Here is a 16297-nt window from a genome sequence, read left to right on the forward strand (position 1 = left end):
ACTACTGAAAATATACTCAATATTTAAGGGTCTACCCAAATACTTTTCCATGAAGTTTACATAGCATTCATTACTTTATACTTCATCTTGCAATCAATGATCATACTTAATACAATCTCTGTATCATCCAGACATAAGAGAAAGAAGGAAAGGAGAAAATAATTTAATTATTATCTATTAGATTCCAAACATTGTGAGCATACTTCCTGTTTTCAAAGACAAACACTTTTAATAGGGAGGTCACTCCTACACAAATGAAATTAAGAGTACTAATACAAGACACTATGTAATCTATAATAATAAAAGCGTAATATGCAAATTGACTAACAACCAAACAGCAGAACAAGTGTCCAGACGCCCCTCCGGACGACTATGCTATGACACACACTGACACCAGACCAGCCAAGGCAGGTGCAATGCAATTGGTCGGGGGGCCCTGCCATCGCTCCATGATTGCCCCACAGAGGGAGACCCAGGCCACCCTCTGCAGGGCAATCAGTGGCGGGGGGGTGAGGGGGAAGGGGGCTCTGCGATCAATTGTCCCAAATAGAGGGACGCCCAGGCCACCAGCCAGCAACGCTGTGGTGGGTGTGTGGGGCCAGCCAGCGATCGCCCTGCAGAGGGAGGCCCAGGCTAGCCAAGTGATTGCACCCCACGCCTGTCGCCTACAGAGGGAGGCGACCAGTGGCGGGGGAGAATGGGGCAGTGCCACACAGGTGGCAAGCAGTGGCAGCAGTGGGGGCAGGGCCAGCTGCTGGCAGCCAGGGGAAGGAAAGCCCCAATAGGCCCTGATCTCCGGCCAGGCTAAGGACCCTACCCAAGGGGTCCCAGATTGTGAGAGAGCACAGGCTGGGTCCGTCCCTCCCCCTGCCCCCTGTGCACAAATTTCATGCACCGGGCCTCTAGTCAAGTGATAATAGCAAATCAAAAAGTATCCTTGTGTCATTCATTAAATAATATTTAGCACTATGCTAGTTATTTTAAAAATGCTTATTGAAGAAACTGTCCTTCCTTTTAATGGAATCAGCCACCAATTAACCCTTCTAAAATAAAGTTCTGATTATGTTATTCAGTCATGAGTCACTAAGTTCACTCATTGCTTCTGAATCCATAATGCCTTGAAAAAATCTAATCTTAATCTCTCAAATTCCCTTTCCCTCTGTGCTTTGTGAGTTCTGCAGATTCCTCAGAGCCTCTTCAAGAAGCAAGGTGAGGGGGAGAAGCAAAGGAAAGAGAGACCCAGGAATTCCAACCAGTGTGGCTTTCCTTCATTTGTCCGCTTAAGTGACTTCCTTCTCAAAATTTTGCTTGAGGAATACACTCTGTAGTATACTTGTATATATTTTTGTGTGTGTATCATTCAAACACCTATGAAATATATATGACTGGTACTATATCCAGCATTTGACCTAATTACATCACATTAATCATCCTAATAACCTTATGAGATAGGTACACTTTACAAATAAGCTATAAAGATATTAACTACAACCAAGGTATACAGCTAATAAATGTTGGAACCAGGATTTTAATGTATGCTGATTCCAAAGCCTGAACCTTATCTACAATACTAGTTGTATTGCTTCTCTCAATGCCTAAAAACCATTTCGAGTCTAGTTCAGCTATTCCTCTGCCCAACACTTTCCTACCTCCATACCCATGATCAAAGGGCCCTTCTTAGTACCAATCTCAACCCAGAACAATTGTGGATATCCATATCTGGCCCATCTTTCTATACCCAATATAATCCCCAGATCTTCCTTATAAGTCACTTTGCAGGTACAATCTCTCCATCCCCAAATGCCCACAATACATTATCTAACATCATTCTGGTTGCACTTATAATTACTTTCAATGTACACATCTATTTGACCTACAGTGTTACTTGTGGGCAGATACTAGGTCTGATATATCTTTAACACTCCCAGGACTTAAATTAAAAACTTCCAATACACACCCATTAGGATGGCCAAAATCCAGAATACTGAAAACAACAACTGCTGGCAAGGATGCTGAGCAACAAGAATCCTGATTCATTGCAGTGAGAATATAAAATGGCACAGCCACTTTGCGAAGACAGTACAATCCCATAATGGCACGCTTTAGTATTTATCCAATGGTATTAAAAACTATGTCTACACAAAAACCTGCACACAAATATTCACAGCAGCTTTACTCATAATTACCAAAACATGGAAGCAACCAAGATGTCCTTCAGTAGGCGAATGAATAAACGATGTAGTACATACAGAAAAGAGGATATTATTCAAGCATGAAAAAGAAATGAATATCAAACCATGAAAAGACATGGGGAAACCTTAAATATATATTACTAAGCAAAAGCAGCTCACTTGAGAAAACTACATACTGTATGATTCCAACTATATGACACACTGAAGAAAACAAAATTATGGAGACAGTAAAAAGGCCAGTTTTTGCCAGGCATTGGGTGGAAGGAGGAAAGGAGGGACAAAAGGCAGAAAACACAGAGAATTTTTAAGGCAGTAAAACTATTAGTGTATGATACTATATTGGTGAATATATACTATTTATACATAAAATATTATACATTTGTCCAAACCCATAAAATGTACAACACCAAGAATAAACCCTAATGTGAACTATGGACTTTGGACGATAATTATATATTAATGTGGGCTCATCAACTATAATAAATTTACCACTCTGGTGCGAGATGTTTAAAGTGAAGGAGTCTCTGCATATGTGGAGCAGGGGGTATATAAGAACTCTGTATTCTCTGCTTAATTTTGCTGTGAATCTAAATCTGCTCTAAAAAATAAAGTGTATTAAAAATGGGGGTGGGGAAAACTTTCCCATTTGTTAAGAGCTCAAGAAATATTTGTTGAATTATCACGAAAGGAAAAAATAAAGAAATAAACTAATGCTAACATACATAATTATCTTTATAGATTAAATTAAAATGATCTTTATAATTACAGAATTGAATGACACAGTATAATAAGCAGATGTAAAATTACAAAAATAATTTTGGTTTCTTTGTTGTTGTTTGTTTTTCTTTTTTTTCTTTTTTATTTTTTTGCATTTTAATTTCTTTATTGGTTAAGAGCAATCTATCCTATATAATAAAAGCCTAATATGCTAAGTGTCCAATCGTCAGGCCGCCCGTTCAACCAATCAAAGCATAATATGCTAATGATATGCTAAGGCCACTCAACCACTTGCTATGACGTGCACTGACCACCAGGGGGCAGACAATCGACCAGTAAGTTAGCTTGCTGCTGGGGTCCGGCCAATCAGGACTGAGCGAGATGGGCCAGACACGACGTGGAGCCCTCCCACAGTCCCTCCCAGGCTTGCCAACCTCCCACATCCCTCCCCAGCCCCGATCCTGCACCAGTGGGGTCCCTTGGCCTGGCCTGCACCCTCTCGCAATCCAGGATCCCTTGGGGGATGTGAGAGAGTCAGTTTCAGCCCTCCAACATCCCCCAGGCCAGATGTCGGAGGGCCAAAACTGGCAGATCCTGCAGGCCAGGCCGAGGGACCCCACTGGTGCACGAATTCATGCACTGGGCCTCTAGTATATATAAAAGCCTTAGTGATTGAACGATGGGTCGACTGGTTGCTATGATGCGCACTGACCACCAGGGGGCAGATGCTCAATGCAGGAGCTGCCCCCTGGTGGTCAGTGTGCTCCCACAGTCAACTTCCCGCGGCCGGTCCACCTCCTGCAGCTGGCCAGACCCCTTCCACAGTCCCTCCCCCCGACCAGCCAACCTCCCTCAGTCTCTCCCCGGGGCCGGCCACCCCTCCTCCCCCCAATTGGCCCCGATCGCCGGCCAGGCTGAGGGACCCCACAAAGGACCCCACCCATGCACAAATTCATGCACTGGGCCTCTAGTAAAAAATAAAAAAATCACTTTACCAGAAAGCTAGACAGTGTACTAATGATTTAAACTTTTCATTAAGTAGAACCCAGAAATAGGTAAAGTGAAATTATAAGTTAAATTATCTGTTTATATATAATTTCTTTCATTTATGCTTATTAAAAACTTTGATGAATTCTAATAAACTAAAATAACCAAACTGTTTATTTCATTTTTAATTTAGAAAGCAAGTAGTAATACAACAGATATGAATTATAATCATAAATAATACAAATCTTTTCCTTTAAAAACAAGAACAAAAAACTCACAAAAGTGGATTTTAAAAACTTTTCAAATGAAGCAACTCTCATTCATGCTACAATGAATCAGGTTGGTATAATAGCCTTAAAGAAAAAGAAATAGAAGATAAATTTCTATACAATCATTTGACCCTTTATCTGGATACTGGTGTAGCTCGGATGTTGACCTGCTTTTAGTCAAGTATTAAAAGCCAACAAAAAACCTATTGTATTTTCTGAAAGATTTAATGTTATTTAAGTACAATTTTCAAGTCTTTTTGACATCCAAAATTTATAATTAAAGCCCTTAGGACTTTCTCACCCTTTCAAAATAAGCAATAGCCTGAACCAAAAGAATAATCTGTTTATTATGAAACTAAGAACAAATCTTTGAGACAATCCCTGGGGCCAAAAAGAACAAGAATTTTTATGCTTAGATTGTCATAACCACAGAAAAGAACCTATTGTTAATGCTATAAGAAAGTTCATCTTCATGTGTGCCCTTACATTGTAATTTTACGCAATTATTCAAATTCTAATATTTAAAATTTTTTCTTCACACTGAAATTTACATAAAATGACCAATCCCCCATTTATAAATCCTCAAACACTGATTCCTTAGCCACAGTAACAACTCTATTCCTCACTCTAGGCCTAAGCATCTTCAAGGAAACCCTTCTACTTATAAGATCAAGTTCAAACATAAGAGCCTTTAAAATATGGCCACAATCTATACTTTTTTTTCTCTTATTTCCCACTATTCCACCAATCGACAACCAATGTTTTAGACTCAGACTATTAACTACTCTTAAACACTACCAAGCACTTTCATGGTCTCTGAGAGTCAGAAAAACTTAAGTTTAAAATTTGGTACCGTTATTTACTAGCAATGTGATCTTGGGCACAATACTTAAGCTCTCTCCACCTTGTCTCCATATATAAAATAGGGATAAAAAGTCTATTTCTCTTAGAGTTAAAAAATTATTATGTGAATAGTATAAACACAGCTCAATCTGGCACTTAGAAGTTCCTATAGACATTTTAAGTATGGTGATTACCAGAGGGTAAGGGAGGTAGAAAAGGGTAAAGGAGGGATAAATGGTGACGAAAGGAGACTTGACCGTGGGTGGCGAACAAACAATACAATATACAGATGATGTATTATAGAATGGTACACTTGAAACTTATATAACTTTATTGATCAATGTCACCCCAATAAATTCAATATAAAAATTAACATTTTATACTTTTGATTAACACAGAGATAGCCAATACAGATATATCAAACATCTAACTAATCACCTTTTTAAAAAAATATGTTTTTAGTGATTTTTAGAGAGAGGAAGGGAAAGGGATAAAGAGATAAAACATCAATGAGAGAGAAACATCATTGATCGGCTGCCTCCTGCATACCCCCTAATGAGGATAGAGCCTGTAGCCCAGCAAGTGCCCTGAGGAGGAGTCAAACCCTGTGACCTTTCAGTTGGGGGTAGGAGGTGGAGGGAGGGGGTCGATGCCCAGCCACAGAGCCACACCAGCCGGGCCTAACTAATCATCTTTGAAAGCAAAATAAAACACAATGTAAACAGCTATTGAAACAAGATTTTTTAAGGAAGTTTATGTATACAACAATCAGAATGACACATAACTAATGGTGGAGCCACACCTTAAAAAGGCTAAACTAGTCTTTCCTTCATTTCTATACTTTCCACCCAACAAAATAAAACAAAAAGAAATACTGCCTGTTCTCCAGCTTTTATTTTCCTGATGAATACCATACAACTGTTCAAGGTCAGATTATTCTAATTTACCCTTCCTGCTCATTCTTACATTAAATTAGTCACTTGAATATTCTATCTCTAAAACATCCCCTTTATCTATCACCCCTGCTACCTACTCCAAGCTCTGATGATTTCTCATCCAAATTATTAGAATGGTCTTTTAAAAATTATTACCAAGCCTTGAGTATCTCCTGTCATTATTCCACACCACTACAACACTGTCCCATTGGCTCACTGTTGGTCATAGAATAAATTCTTACCCTGACAGTTTAGCTGACAGCCTAGTCTGTTTTTCAAGCCTCATTTCTAGTCATTCACCAGTTCTAGCTACCTATAGCAGATTACATGCTTATTCTCCAATGTGCTCAACACCCTGTATCTCCGTGACTTTGTTTTTTGCTGTAAAGGTTCTTCCATCCTCTAACTGTTAAACTCCTATTCATCTTTTAAGATCAAACTATAGCTGTATTTCCTAAATATGGAAATGTTTTGTTATCTGTATTCCATAACACTTTATAAATTCTTACATTACTTTCACATTAAATTATAGTAATTAGTTTACATAATTATCTCCCCCTTTAGAGTCTGAATTTACTGAAGGCAAAAAATCATATGACCCCAGCAAGTGAAGCAATTCACATAGAACAGTTAATATTTGCAAAATTGAACTGAAGTTCAGAAAATCTACACTAATAAAAGAGTAAAATGCAAATTGACTGTACCTTCGTGAGACTCACCAGCCAATCAGGAGTGAGTATGCAAATTAACCCAACAAAGATGTCGGGTTAATTTGCATACACAGGCTCCGAGTGGCTGGGGGCAGGGCGGGACACTTGCGCCGTCGCCATGGCGTCCCACACTGCCCCAGCTGCTCCGGGCCTCTGAGCAGCGTGGAAAGGCGGAAAGGCGGCTCCGGGCCAGAGCGAAGGCGGTGCTGGCAGCCAGGGGAAGGAAGGCCTTTACTTGCACGAATCTTCATGCATCAGGCCTCTAGTAAACTACAACTATGAGACTAGGTTTTAAACTTCATCGATATTTTCAAATACAATAAAACTGCTCTTTACCCAACATAATCATGATTAATAGCTGATTATTTTTAAAGACCTGTGCGTCCTCAAACTATGGTCCGCGGGCCACATGCGGCCCGCCAAGGACATTTATCCGGCCCGCCGGGTGCCGCTGCCTGTCCTGCTTAGCAGCTGACTCGTCCCAGGCCCGCAGTGCACATAGGAATTTGTTCATAGTTTTTTTTTTAAACTATAGTCCGGCGCTCCAACGGTCTGAGGGACAGTGAACTGGCCCCCTGTTTAAAAAGTTTGAGGACCCCTGTGTTAAAGGAAGAAAACATACATACTCCTGACACAAACTTAAAACATAATAGTAAGTGTACAGTAGTTTTCTAACTTAATTATATAAGCCAAGATCTAGTCTTTAATTGGAGTATCTTGTACAAACCATACCTGTCCTCTATATTGTTCAGTTTCTGTTTTTCTAAAAGTGGACCAAGAACTTGAGAAGCAGAATCCTTATGGAGTTTTGCAATTTTTTCCCAACCTTATAAACTAAATTAAATTACCATAACAAGTACCACTGGCATAAGGTTTGAATGCCAACACATCCAATTCTATCTAAGTGTATAACTGAACTGGTGAGAGAAGTACAGAGGTGTACTTGAGGACATCTTCAGAATTCAGCCTTTATTCATTATGCTTTGGGCATCCGTCAGTACATTTTATGGAAGAACTGGGAAATGTCAGTTACTCTAATGAGTCAATTGCATGGAGGCTGCTGAATAAGAGAACTTCAACATACTACAAATGAAGATAGTCCTTCATAAATATACATAATAAAATCACTTTCAAATTAAATGCTCTGAGCCACAGTTTCCTTCTCTGGTAAGAAAGGGTTACATATTATGTAGTCCTAATATTGAGATTTGCTCTCACCTGCCAATCCTCGCTCCCACTTGTGGACATGAACCTCATTTTACCTATGAGCCCCAGGTTGTTCATATTTTCACACTAATTTATCTCATAGCAAAATATATATATTTTTTTAAAAACTATGACTCAACCAGAACCTTGTTCCAGAATCAAGATCTCTCCTTCCCTACCTTATTTACCCATCAGTTTCTTTTAGTTATCCTTCCTGCCTGGTTGGAATTGTGACCATATATTCAACTTGCTCTGACATCTATGGTATCCTTTCTCTTTATTGCCTGACCAGACTTTTTGTACTAGAGTTAATATTTTTGTGTATAGCTAGATTTCTATATATCTGCATACTTGTCCAGTTCTTAAAGAGTACTCTTTGGTTTATCTTCTAAGTTTTATCTTAACTTTTCTACTTTGCCTTGGCTTTCCCAATTCCACCATCTTTTCAGCTAAAATCCATAGACATTAATAGTTGCTAAGATAACTTTCAAAGCACAGTGAACAATTACAATGAAAAAGCAATGGTCCCAAAGCACTAAGAGATCCCAGAAAAAGCCTAAGTTATGTTTTGTACATGCTATTTGCTATGACATAACAAATAAACTTAGATATTTTAGAAAAGTTTCAGAAACAGTGGAAATAAAAAGATTTTCTGGGGTTTTCTCAGTTAGTAAAAGAAATTAAAGGAATTAGAATACTCCATTCCTCAGGAATTTAAATTTTCTAAAAATTTATCATATATAAACCTTCTCAAGAATAATTAATTTTATTATCATCATATTTTAAATAAGAAATGAAGTGAGTATAGCCTGGCTATAATGTTGGAGAGAAAAATTTAAAAGATGATTGTTTAATTCTTAGTCTCATTCTAATTTTTACAGTCCATGATTTTTTATATCATTTCTAAGCCTGTAATGAATAATGATGATTATTGCAACTTTAAAAACAACATTTTTTAAATCTTTATTGTTGAGATTATTACAGATGTCCCTCTTTTTTCCCCCCATAGCTCCCCACCACCCGGTTCCCACCCCACCCCAGACCCTTGCCACCCTATTGTCTGTGTCCATAGGTACTGCATACATGCATATAAGATCTTTGTCTAATCTCTTCCGGCACACCCCACACCGACTTCCCTGAGAATCTTCAGTCTGTTCCATTTCCATGGCCCTGATTCTATTCATTCACCAGTTTATTCTGTTCATCAAATTTTTTATTCATTTGATTTTTAGATTCACTTGTTGATAGATATGTATTTGTTGTCACTTTGTTGTTCATAATTTTTTATCTTTACTTTTTTCTTCATCTTCCTCTTCTTAAAGAATACCCTTTAGCATTTCATGTAATACTGGTTTGGTGGTGATGAACTCCTTTACCTTTTTCTTGTCTGTGAAGCTCTTTATCTGCCCCTCAATTCTAAATGACAGCTTTGCTAGATAGAGTAATCTTGGTTGTAGGTTCTTGCTATTCATCTCTTTGAATATTTCTTGCCACTCCCTTCCGGCCTGCATAGTTTCTGTTGAGAAATCAGCTGACAGTCATATGGGTACTCCCTTGTAGGTAACTGTTTTTCTCTTGCTGCTTTTAGGATTCTCTCTTTGTCTTTTGCCCTTGGCATTTTAATTATGATGTGTCTTGGTGTGGTCCTCTTTGGATTCCTCTTGTTTGGGGTTCTCTGCGCTTCCTAGACTTGTAAGTCTATTTCTTTCACCAGGTAGGGGAAATTTTCTGTCATTATTTCTTCAAATAGGTTTTCAATATCTTGCTCTCTATCTTCTTCTGGTACCCCCATAATTCGGATGTTGGTACACTTGAAGTTGTCCCAGAGGCTCCTTACACTATCTTCATATTTTGGGATTCTTTTTGCTTTTTGCTTTTCCGGTTGGGTGTTTTTTGCTTCCTCGTATTTCAAATCATTGACTTGATTCTTGGGATCCTCTAGTCCACTGTTGAATCCCTATATATTATACTTTATTTCAGTGAGTGTATGCTTAATTTCTGACTGGTCCTTTTCCATTTTTTTTGGCATTCTCACTAAGATCCTTGAAGGTCTCACTAAGTTCTTCGGAGGTTTCTAGAAGATTCTTGAGTAACCTTATAACTGTGGTTTTGAACTCTATATCCAGTAGTTTGCTTTCTTCCATTTCTTTCATTTGTGACATGTTTCTTTGTCTCCGCATTTTGGCTGCTTCCCTGTGTTTGTTTCTATGTATCGGGTAGCTGCTAAGTCTCTTTGAGTTGATAGAGTGGCCTTGTGTAGTAGGTATCCTATAGGGCCCAGTGGCTCTGCCTCCCCAGTCACCTGAGATGGACACTCTTGGTGTACCCCTTTGTGGGCTGTGTGCCCAGTCTTATTGTAGTTGAGCCTTGATTGCTGTTGGTATCATTGGGAGAAATTGACCTCCAGGCCAATTGGTTGTGGGGACCAGCTGCAACTACAGAGGGATAGCTGCTGTGTAGGAGACACCCTTATGGGGCAGGACTTGCTTCACTGGGGCTTTGGTACTCACTGAGTCTGCCCCTTGAGTGAAGAGTTGTAATCTGGTATGGTCTCACACTGACCACTGGATACACTGGCTCTTGGATCTCCAAGGAGATACAAAATCAGCCACTGCCTGGGGCCACCCAGCAGGAGCTACAGAGAGACCTGCAGATTCCTCCTCTTTGTATGGGGTTTGGAAGTGCCTAGACAAGGACCAGCTGTGAAGCAAGGCCTTGGGCCTTTTATTCATAGCTTTGGGGCTCCCTGACCCAGCTGCAGCTTATTTGACAGATTTTTAGCCTGAGAAAGGTCAGGCCATTCATATGCAACAGTGGCTGCGCACAGCTGGGAGAGGGGAGGGAAACTGGGTGGGGCGGGGTCTTAAGGAATCTCCAGGGCAGAGCAAACAGAAATGTCTGCCAGTCAGCCCTGCACTGGGGAGGTCCCAGCACGGGGACAATGACCACTGTGAGCACCTCCATCTGGAAGAAAGCCGCCCCCACGTTCCTGCCCCGATGCTAGACAGTTCACTTTCTTCCCGTGTCTGTCTGGGTCCCCCAGAGCCTCGCCCGGCACTGGAGCTCAGAGCAAGTGGGAGCTTGTAAATTCAGTTCACCGTACCGGCCTTTTAAGAGGAATAGCTGGGTCTCTAGTAGCCTGTGTTGTCACTCAGCCCCAATCCGCACTGGTTGTTATAGTTCATAGGTCTTACTGCCCGTAGGGACTTCTTTCCCCAACTCTGAACCCTGGGCTGGGGGTCTGGTGTGGGGCTGGGACTCCTTACTCATCCAGGGGGCTCCAAAGAGGCAATCTCCCTCCCAATTAAAAAAGTGGCACATGCAGGTACCAGACCAGCCCAGCCCATTCCGTGTGTCCGCACCTCCTACCAGTTCAGTGTGCTTTCTTCTTTACTTCTCTAGTTGCAGTACTTCCACTCAGCCAGCTTTCCCACGGTTCTGGATGATTGTAGTTCTGTATTTTAGTTGTAATTTTGATGTGGTTGTGGAAGGCAGCAAGTACAGGTGTTTACCTAGGCCGCCATCTTGGTTCCTCTACAACATTAATTTTTAACTGATATACAACTACGTACAGACTTTTTAACACCTCTGAAATCTTATTTAAGAAAACAGAAACAATACTTTCTTTTAATTAAAACATCCTTTTAACTAATCATAACAGAAATAAAAGGCGCTAAGATTACTTTAACCTCCAATTCTAGAATAACACTAAATAAAAGAATTCTACTTCAACAGTCAACTACTTCAAAGTGTTTTGAAACTACTGTATCACAGAAGCATAAATGATAAACAATATATGGCTTTAATCACCATGGACATAGTTATTAGAAATCCTATTTTTTTTCATCTGAATATTCTTTCCTTTTGTTTACTCTAATACATCACCAACATATAGATGACATGTACAGATACAGCCTTCTTTCCCAGGTAAAAAGTGGTATTCATCATATTTTTCCTAAGACAAAATATTTGTTACTTAAATATATCCTTTACTTAAGTATGCCTTCACATAATAAACATGATTAAGTGCAACAGGGAATAATTAGGTAAACATCAGGTATCACAATAAAACTTGTTAGAGTTTTTAAATGTTCTCCTTGGCATCCAAAAGATAAATGCACACATTAGAACACCAAAAGTATAAGCATTAAAAACTAACCAATTTCTTCTACTTCTTCCAGGAAATCATTATATTCTCTTAGACTAGGAAAGTCTTCTTCTCTTTTATTGTATCTATAAGAGAAAAATAAATTAACATATCACTTGCTTTCAATATTATCTAACTAGTTTATTTTTACTTAATTTATACATGATACATAGAAAAGGATTGTTTACGATATAAAACACTGTTTTCTTGAAACCAGGTTTGTGATTAGACCAAGAATGTTGTTCTTACTAGTATATTTGTATGACTACAGAGAAGTAGAATCAGGAGAGAGTGGTATAACACAAAATCTTGCTTACACGAGAAAGAAAAAGAAACTTGAACCCTGAAAGAATGGAAAATGAGCTTAAAACAAGTCTATCATTGGAAATCATGATACTGCTTACTTCTTATAGATTCGTTAATTTCCAGAAACCTAAAAATTAATTCAAAAAATACAGTCCAATTTTCCATGCCAGTTATAGTCTGAGGAATTTTGTAAATATTTAATACTAGAGGCCCAATGCACAAATTTTCGTGCAAGAGTAGGCCTTCCTTCCCCCAGCTGCTGGCACTGGCTTCCCTCTGGCACCCGGGACCTGGGCTTCCCTCCTCCGCCTGCCAGCAGGCACCTGGGACCTGGGCTGGCTTCCCCCAGGCTGCCCGCAGGCACCTAGGACCTGGGTTGACTTCCCCCGGGCCACCCGCAGGCACCAGGGACCCAGGCTGGCTTCCCTCTGGCCCTGGCTTTGTCAGGAAGGACATCTGGAATGACGTGCAGAAGATGTCTGGTCTAATTAGCATATTACGCTTTTATTATTATAGACACCTCTGAAGAATTGGAAAACCATAGGCATTAATGATAAGAAAAAACAAGAATCTAAGAGAGACTATTTCCTAGAAGTAATCCAAATAATAAAAGAGCAGCTTGGGCATTGATAAAGTAAAACTGGTTAGGTGCCTAGAAAGATGCTGCTAAAACACTGGTGACCAAAGTTGAAATATTTCAACCAAAATAAGTAAAATAAAACAATAATAGATTAAATATATATTAACTCTTTAAACTTCCAAAACAATAAGGTAGCTTGTAACAAGACAGATAAAATGAAACCCAAAGCTATTAATAAAGAGTAAAAAATAAGTTATAAATGAAAAAGAATATATAGGTATATACACACATACAAAAATATACAGGGTGTCCCAAAAACATGTACATACACTTTAACAGCTGATAGCTCAATTGATGTTTTTTTTTCTTTTCAGCCAAAACTTTGAACAAAGGAAATTCATCCTAAAATGCTACTGGAACTTTGAAAACACAGTTTAAGTACAAACACTGCCTTTATGATTATTCAGTGTGTATACATTTTGGGGGGACAGCCTGTATCCCCAAAAAAATGTATACACACTTTAATAGTGGGTAACTCATTTAATTTGCTCTCATTTTCTGATTTAACTGGTTTGAAATAATGGGTGAAGCTAGACTAAGCTTTGAACAAAGAAAATTTATCCATTAGACTTTTTCATAGGGATACATAAAAGATAATGTTTACAGTACAAAACTGGCAAAAGTTGACAAATTAAGAGCGCACTAATACCAAACGAAATGATTCTTGATGTTTGTGATTTCATTGCTTCATATTATCAGCAGTGCCTGAACCAGAACGGTCATCAGTTTGAAAACAGGCATTGACAAAAAAAAAAAATTATTCATTTATGTAGATTCTTTTAAATTTTTAAAATGAACTGTATGTTAATAAACACTGACTTTGTAATAATTCAAAGTGTGTATATATTTTTGGGACATCCAATATATCAAAATAAATCATAGCTAGCATATGATTTTTTCTAATGGCCTTCAGATCTCAACTTAAATGTTACCCCCTCAGGCCTTATATGACATCACTGACCCACATCAACACTCAGTCATTAACTTCACAGCATTTTTCTCAATTTATAATCCCATTTTTTTGTTTACCTATTTTAAATTGTCTACTTCTATGTTATCCTATGTTACCATGCTTTTGAGAGGAGCTGTCTTACTCATTCCATACCTAGAGCCTAATATGTAGAATGCAGTGTTTGCATATAGTAGGTACTCAATATATATTGGTTAACTAAATTAATGTAAAAATAGCGAATAAATGAATTGTGAAGCCATCAATCAAGAAGATCTACTCTTCTCTAATAAAGGCTAGATAATTAATATTTCTGAGTTCTCTAAAAACTTAATGTTTGTTGAACAAATACATAGATGAATTTATACTTGCCAAACTGTCCACATTTCTATCTGGAAATAATATCAATTACTGAAATAATTATTTTTAAAATCCTCTTTGTGGAATGGATCAGTCAAGCAATAATACTTACATTTTTAGCACTTTTTTCCGAATCTCAACCTCCTTGTCAACAGTAGGATCTTCAAAGAGTTGTACCCTAAAATTGCTCTTTCTAAGAGGAATGCCACACTCAGGACAGTTTCCAGCTCCTCTCACAAACAGTAAATCCACACAACTTTCACACCTGTTCAGAGAAAAATAGAATATAACATGTAAGCTAGTATTCAAATGTACAAGATTGTAGATAGTTTTCCTTTTTATGTTTTGGTGTAGGGAGGGTGTTTGGGTGGGCTTTTTGAGGGTTGGAAAATTAGACACTGCTACTTAAAATCTTACAAAAAGTCTTGGGAAAATGTTCATTTTCATTTGGAAGTTACTTTTCAGATGTAGGTATTCCAAGGAATACCAATTTGGTTTACCGAATTAAACAAATTTACAAATTAAAACAAATAGAGTTGGGGACTAGGAGGATTCAGAGGTAGCAGGATAGGGAGAGTCAAAGAGGCATATAAAAGAGTAGTCTATGGTCACCTCCATTCTCAGTCCAGTATCACCCTTAAACCTGGGCAAGAAAAGCCTCTGCCACAATCACTAAGACCAAGATTTTTTTTCCCCTTTCAGCCTTGTAAGAAAGTTTGAAAATTCAGTAAGCAATTACACAAATGGGAATTATAAGAGAGAAGTGCTAGTTGAAGAAGTGCAAGCCAAAGGATGAAGAACTGAGAGTGCCCCCATGTGTATATGCAGAAAAAGGAGAAAACTACCACAACTTATGCCCAAGAAGTCCTAGAAAGAGTGACTACTTATAAAAACTTTAACCAGTTAAAGTTGGCTGCCCAAATCCACCAAAGTGATTGCCTACACTGGTTTCCCAGATACCTGCATCCCCTCTCTCCTCTCTTCTGGGCAGTGCAATATGGGAAAGAACTTAGAAGTCTTGAGTTGGAAGAGCAAGGAACTGAAGAGGTCAACCTCTCTGTACCAGATTCCTGGGGTTTGGACAGGACTGGGATGATTAAGAGTGATACATTTCCCCTAATCTTTGTAGTTAAAGGAAATTAAATCCAACTACGGAAGTTGAAAATGGATCTAAGTACCACCCAATTATTCCTGCCCTGCCCCAATAAATCCATGCTACTTAATCAGACTAGCAAGTGGAAAGGCTGGCCAGAGAAGAGAGCAGCTCTTTTAGCCTCTGGGTCTTCAGAATGCAGGCTTCAGGGAACTCAGGATGAAGAGTGGAAACTAAGATTGCACCAAGGATTTACCTTGATTCATAACTTTTAAATATTTACACCTTTTAGAATGTAGTCATCAAGTTATAATCCTGCCCAAGTAGATATATGTTAGGACCACACATTACTCCTTTCTTAGCATTATCTGAAATTCTTTCTTTCTTTATGTGTTCATTTTCTGTAACCACTAGTATGTAAACTGCACTGGGGCAGGAATTTGGCCTAACTTCTTCTCTATCCCTAGTGCCTGACACTTAATAAGTACTCAACAAACTATACATAACAACAAATACATATGACAAAGAGAAAAAGAAAAATTCTAATGGTAGGGGAAAAGTTGATTTTTCCCAAAAATTTAGTTGATTTATGGAATAAGCTAAATGAGAAAAATGAAACAGGGAAATAAGAATTAATTTTTAATCCTTATTAATAAAATTAATAAGTTACCAATTATATTATTAATTAGTTGGTTATTAATAAAATACTAACATTCACCTTTGCATCATTCTATCTTAATAGTGCCATCAAAATATAGAAAAAAATCCCTAAGAGGGAGAACAGAGACCACTTTGGGATTGGGACAATTCAGAGTGGTGCATTTCTCCTAAACTTTGTGTTTAAAGGAAATTAAATACAACTACAGAAGATGAAAATGAGCATACTTTATAACTACACTGACTAAAGATACTTATAGGCAAGGAGCATTCTGAAATACTCAAA

At 38.4% G+C, this 16297-nt stretch overlaps 1 protein-coding gene across 1 annotated transcript in view; it reads right to left on the reverse strand.

Annotated features, from left to right (window-relative positions):
* The window catches only part of MNAT1 (MNAT1 component of CDK activating kinase), a 233046-nt gene that overhangs the window by 137328 nt on the left and 79421 nt on the right, over positions 1-16297 (reverse strand). Inside the window, exons 2-3 of the mRNA XM_080641195.1 lie at positions 14374-14526; positions 12019-12092 (exon numbers count right to left, since the gene is read on the reverse strand). Of these exons, the coding sequence (XP_080497321.1) occupies positions 12019-12092; positions 14374-14526 (227 nt within the window). The remainder of the gene's footprint in view (positions 1-12018; positions 12093-14373; positions 14527-16297) is intronic.

This window comes from Plecotus auritus (genome assembly GCF_963455305.1).
Source record: "Plecotus auritus genome assembly, chromosome: 1".
Lineage (NCBI taxonomy): Eukaryota > Metazoa > Chordata > Mammalia > Chiroptera > Vespertilionidae > Plecotus > Plecotus auritus.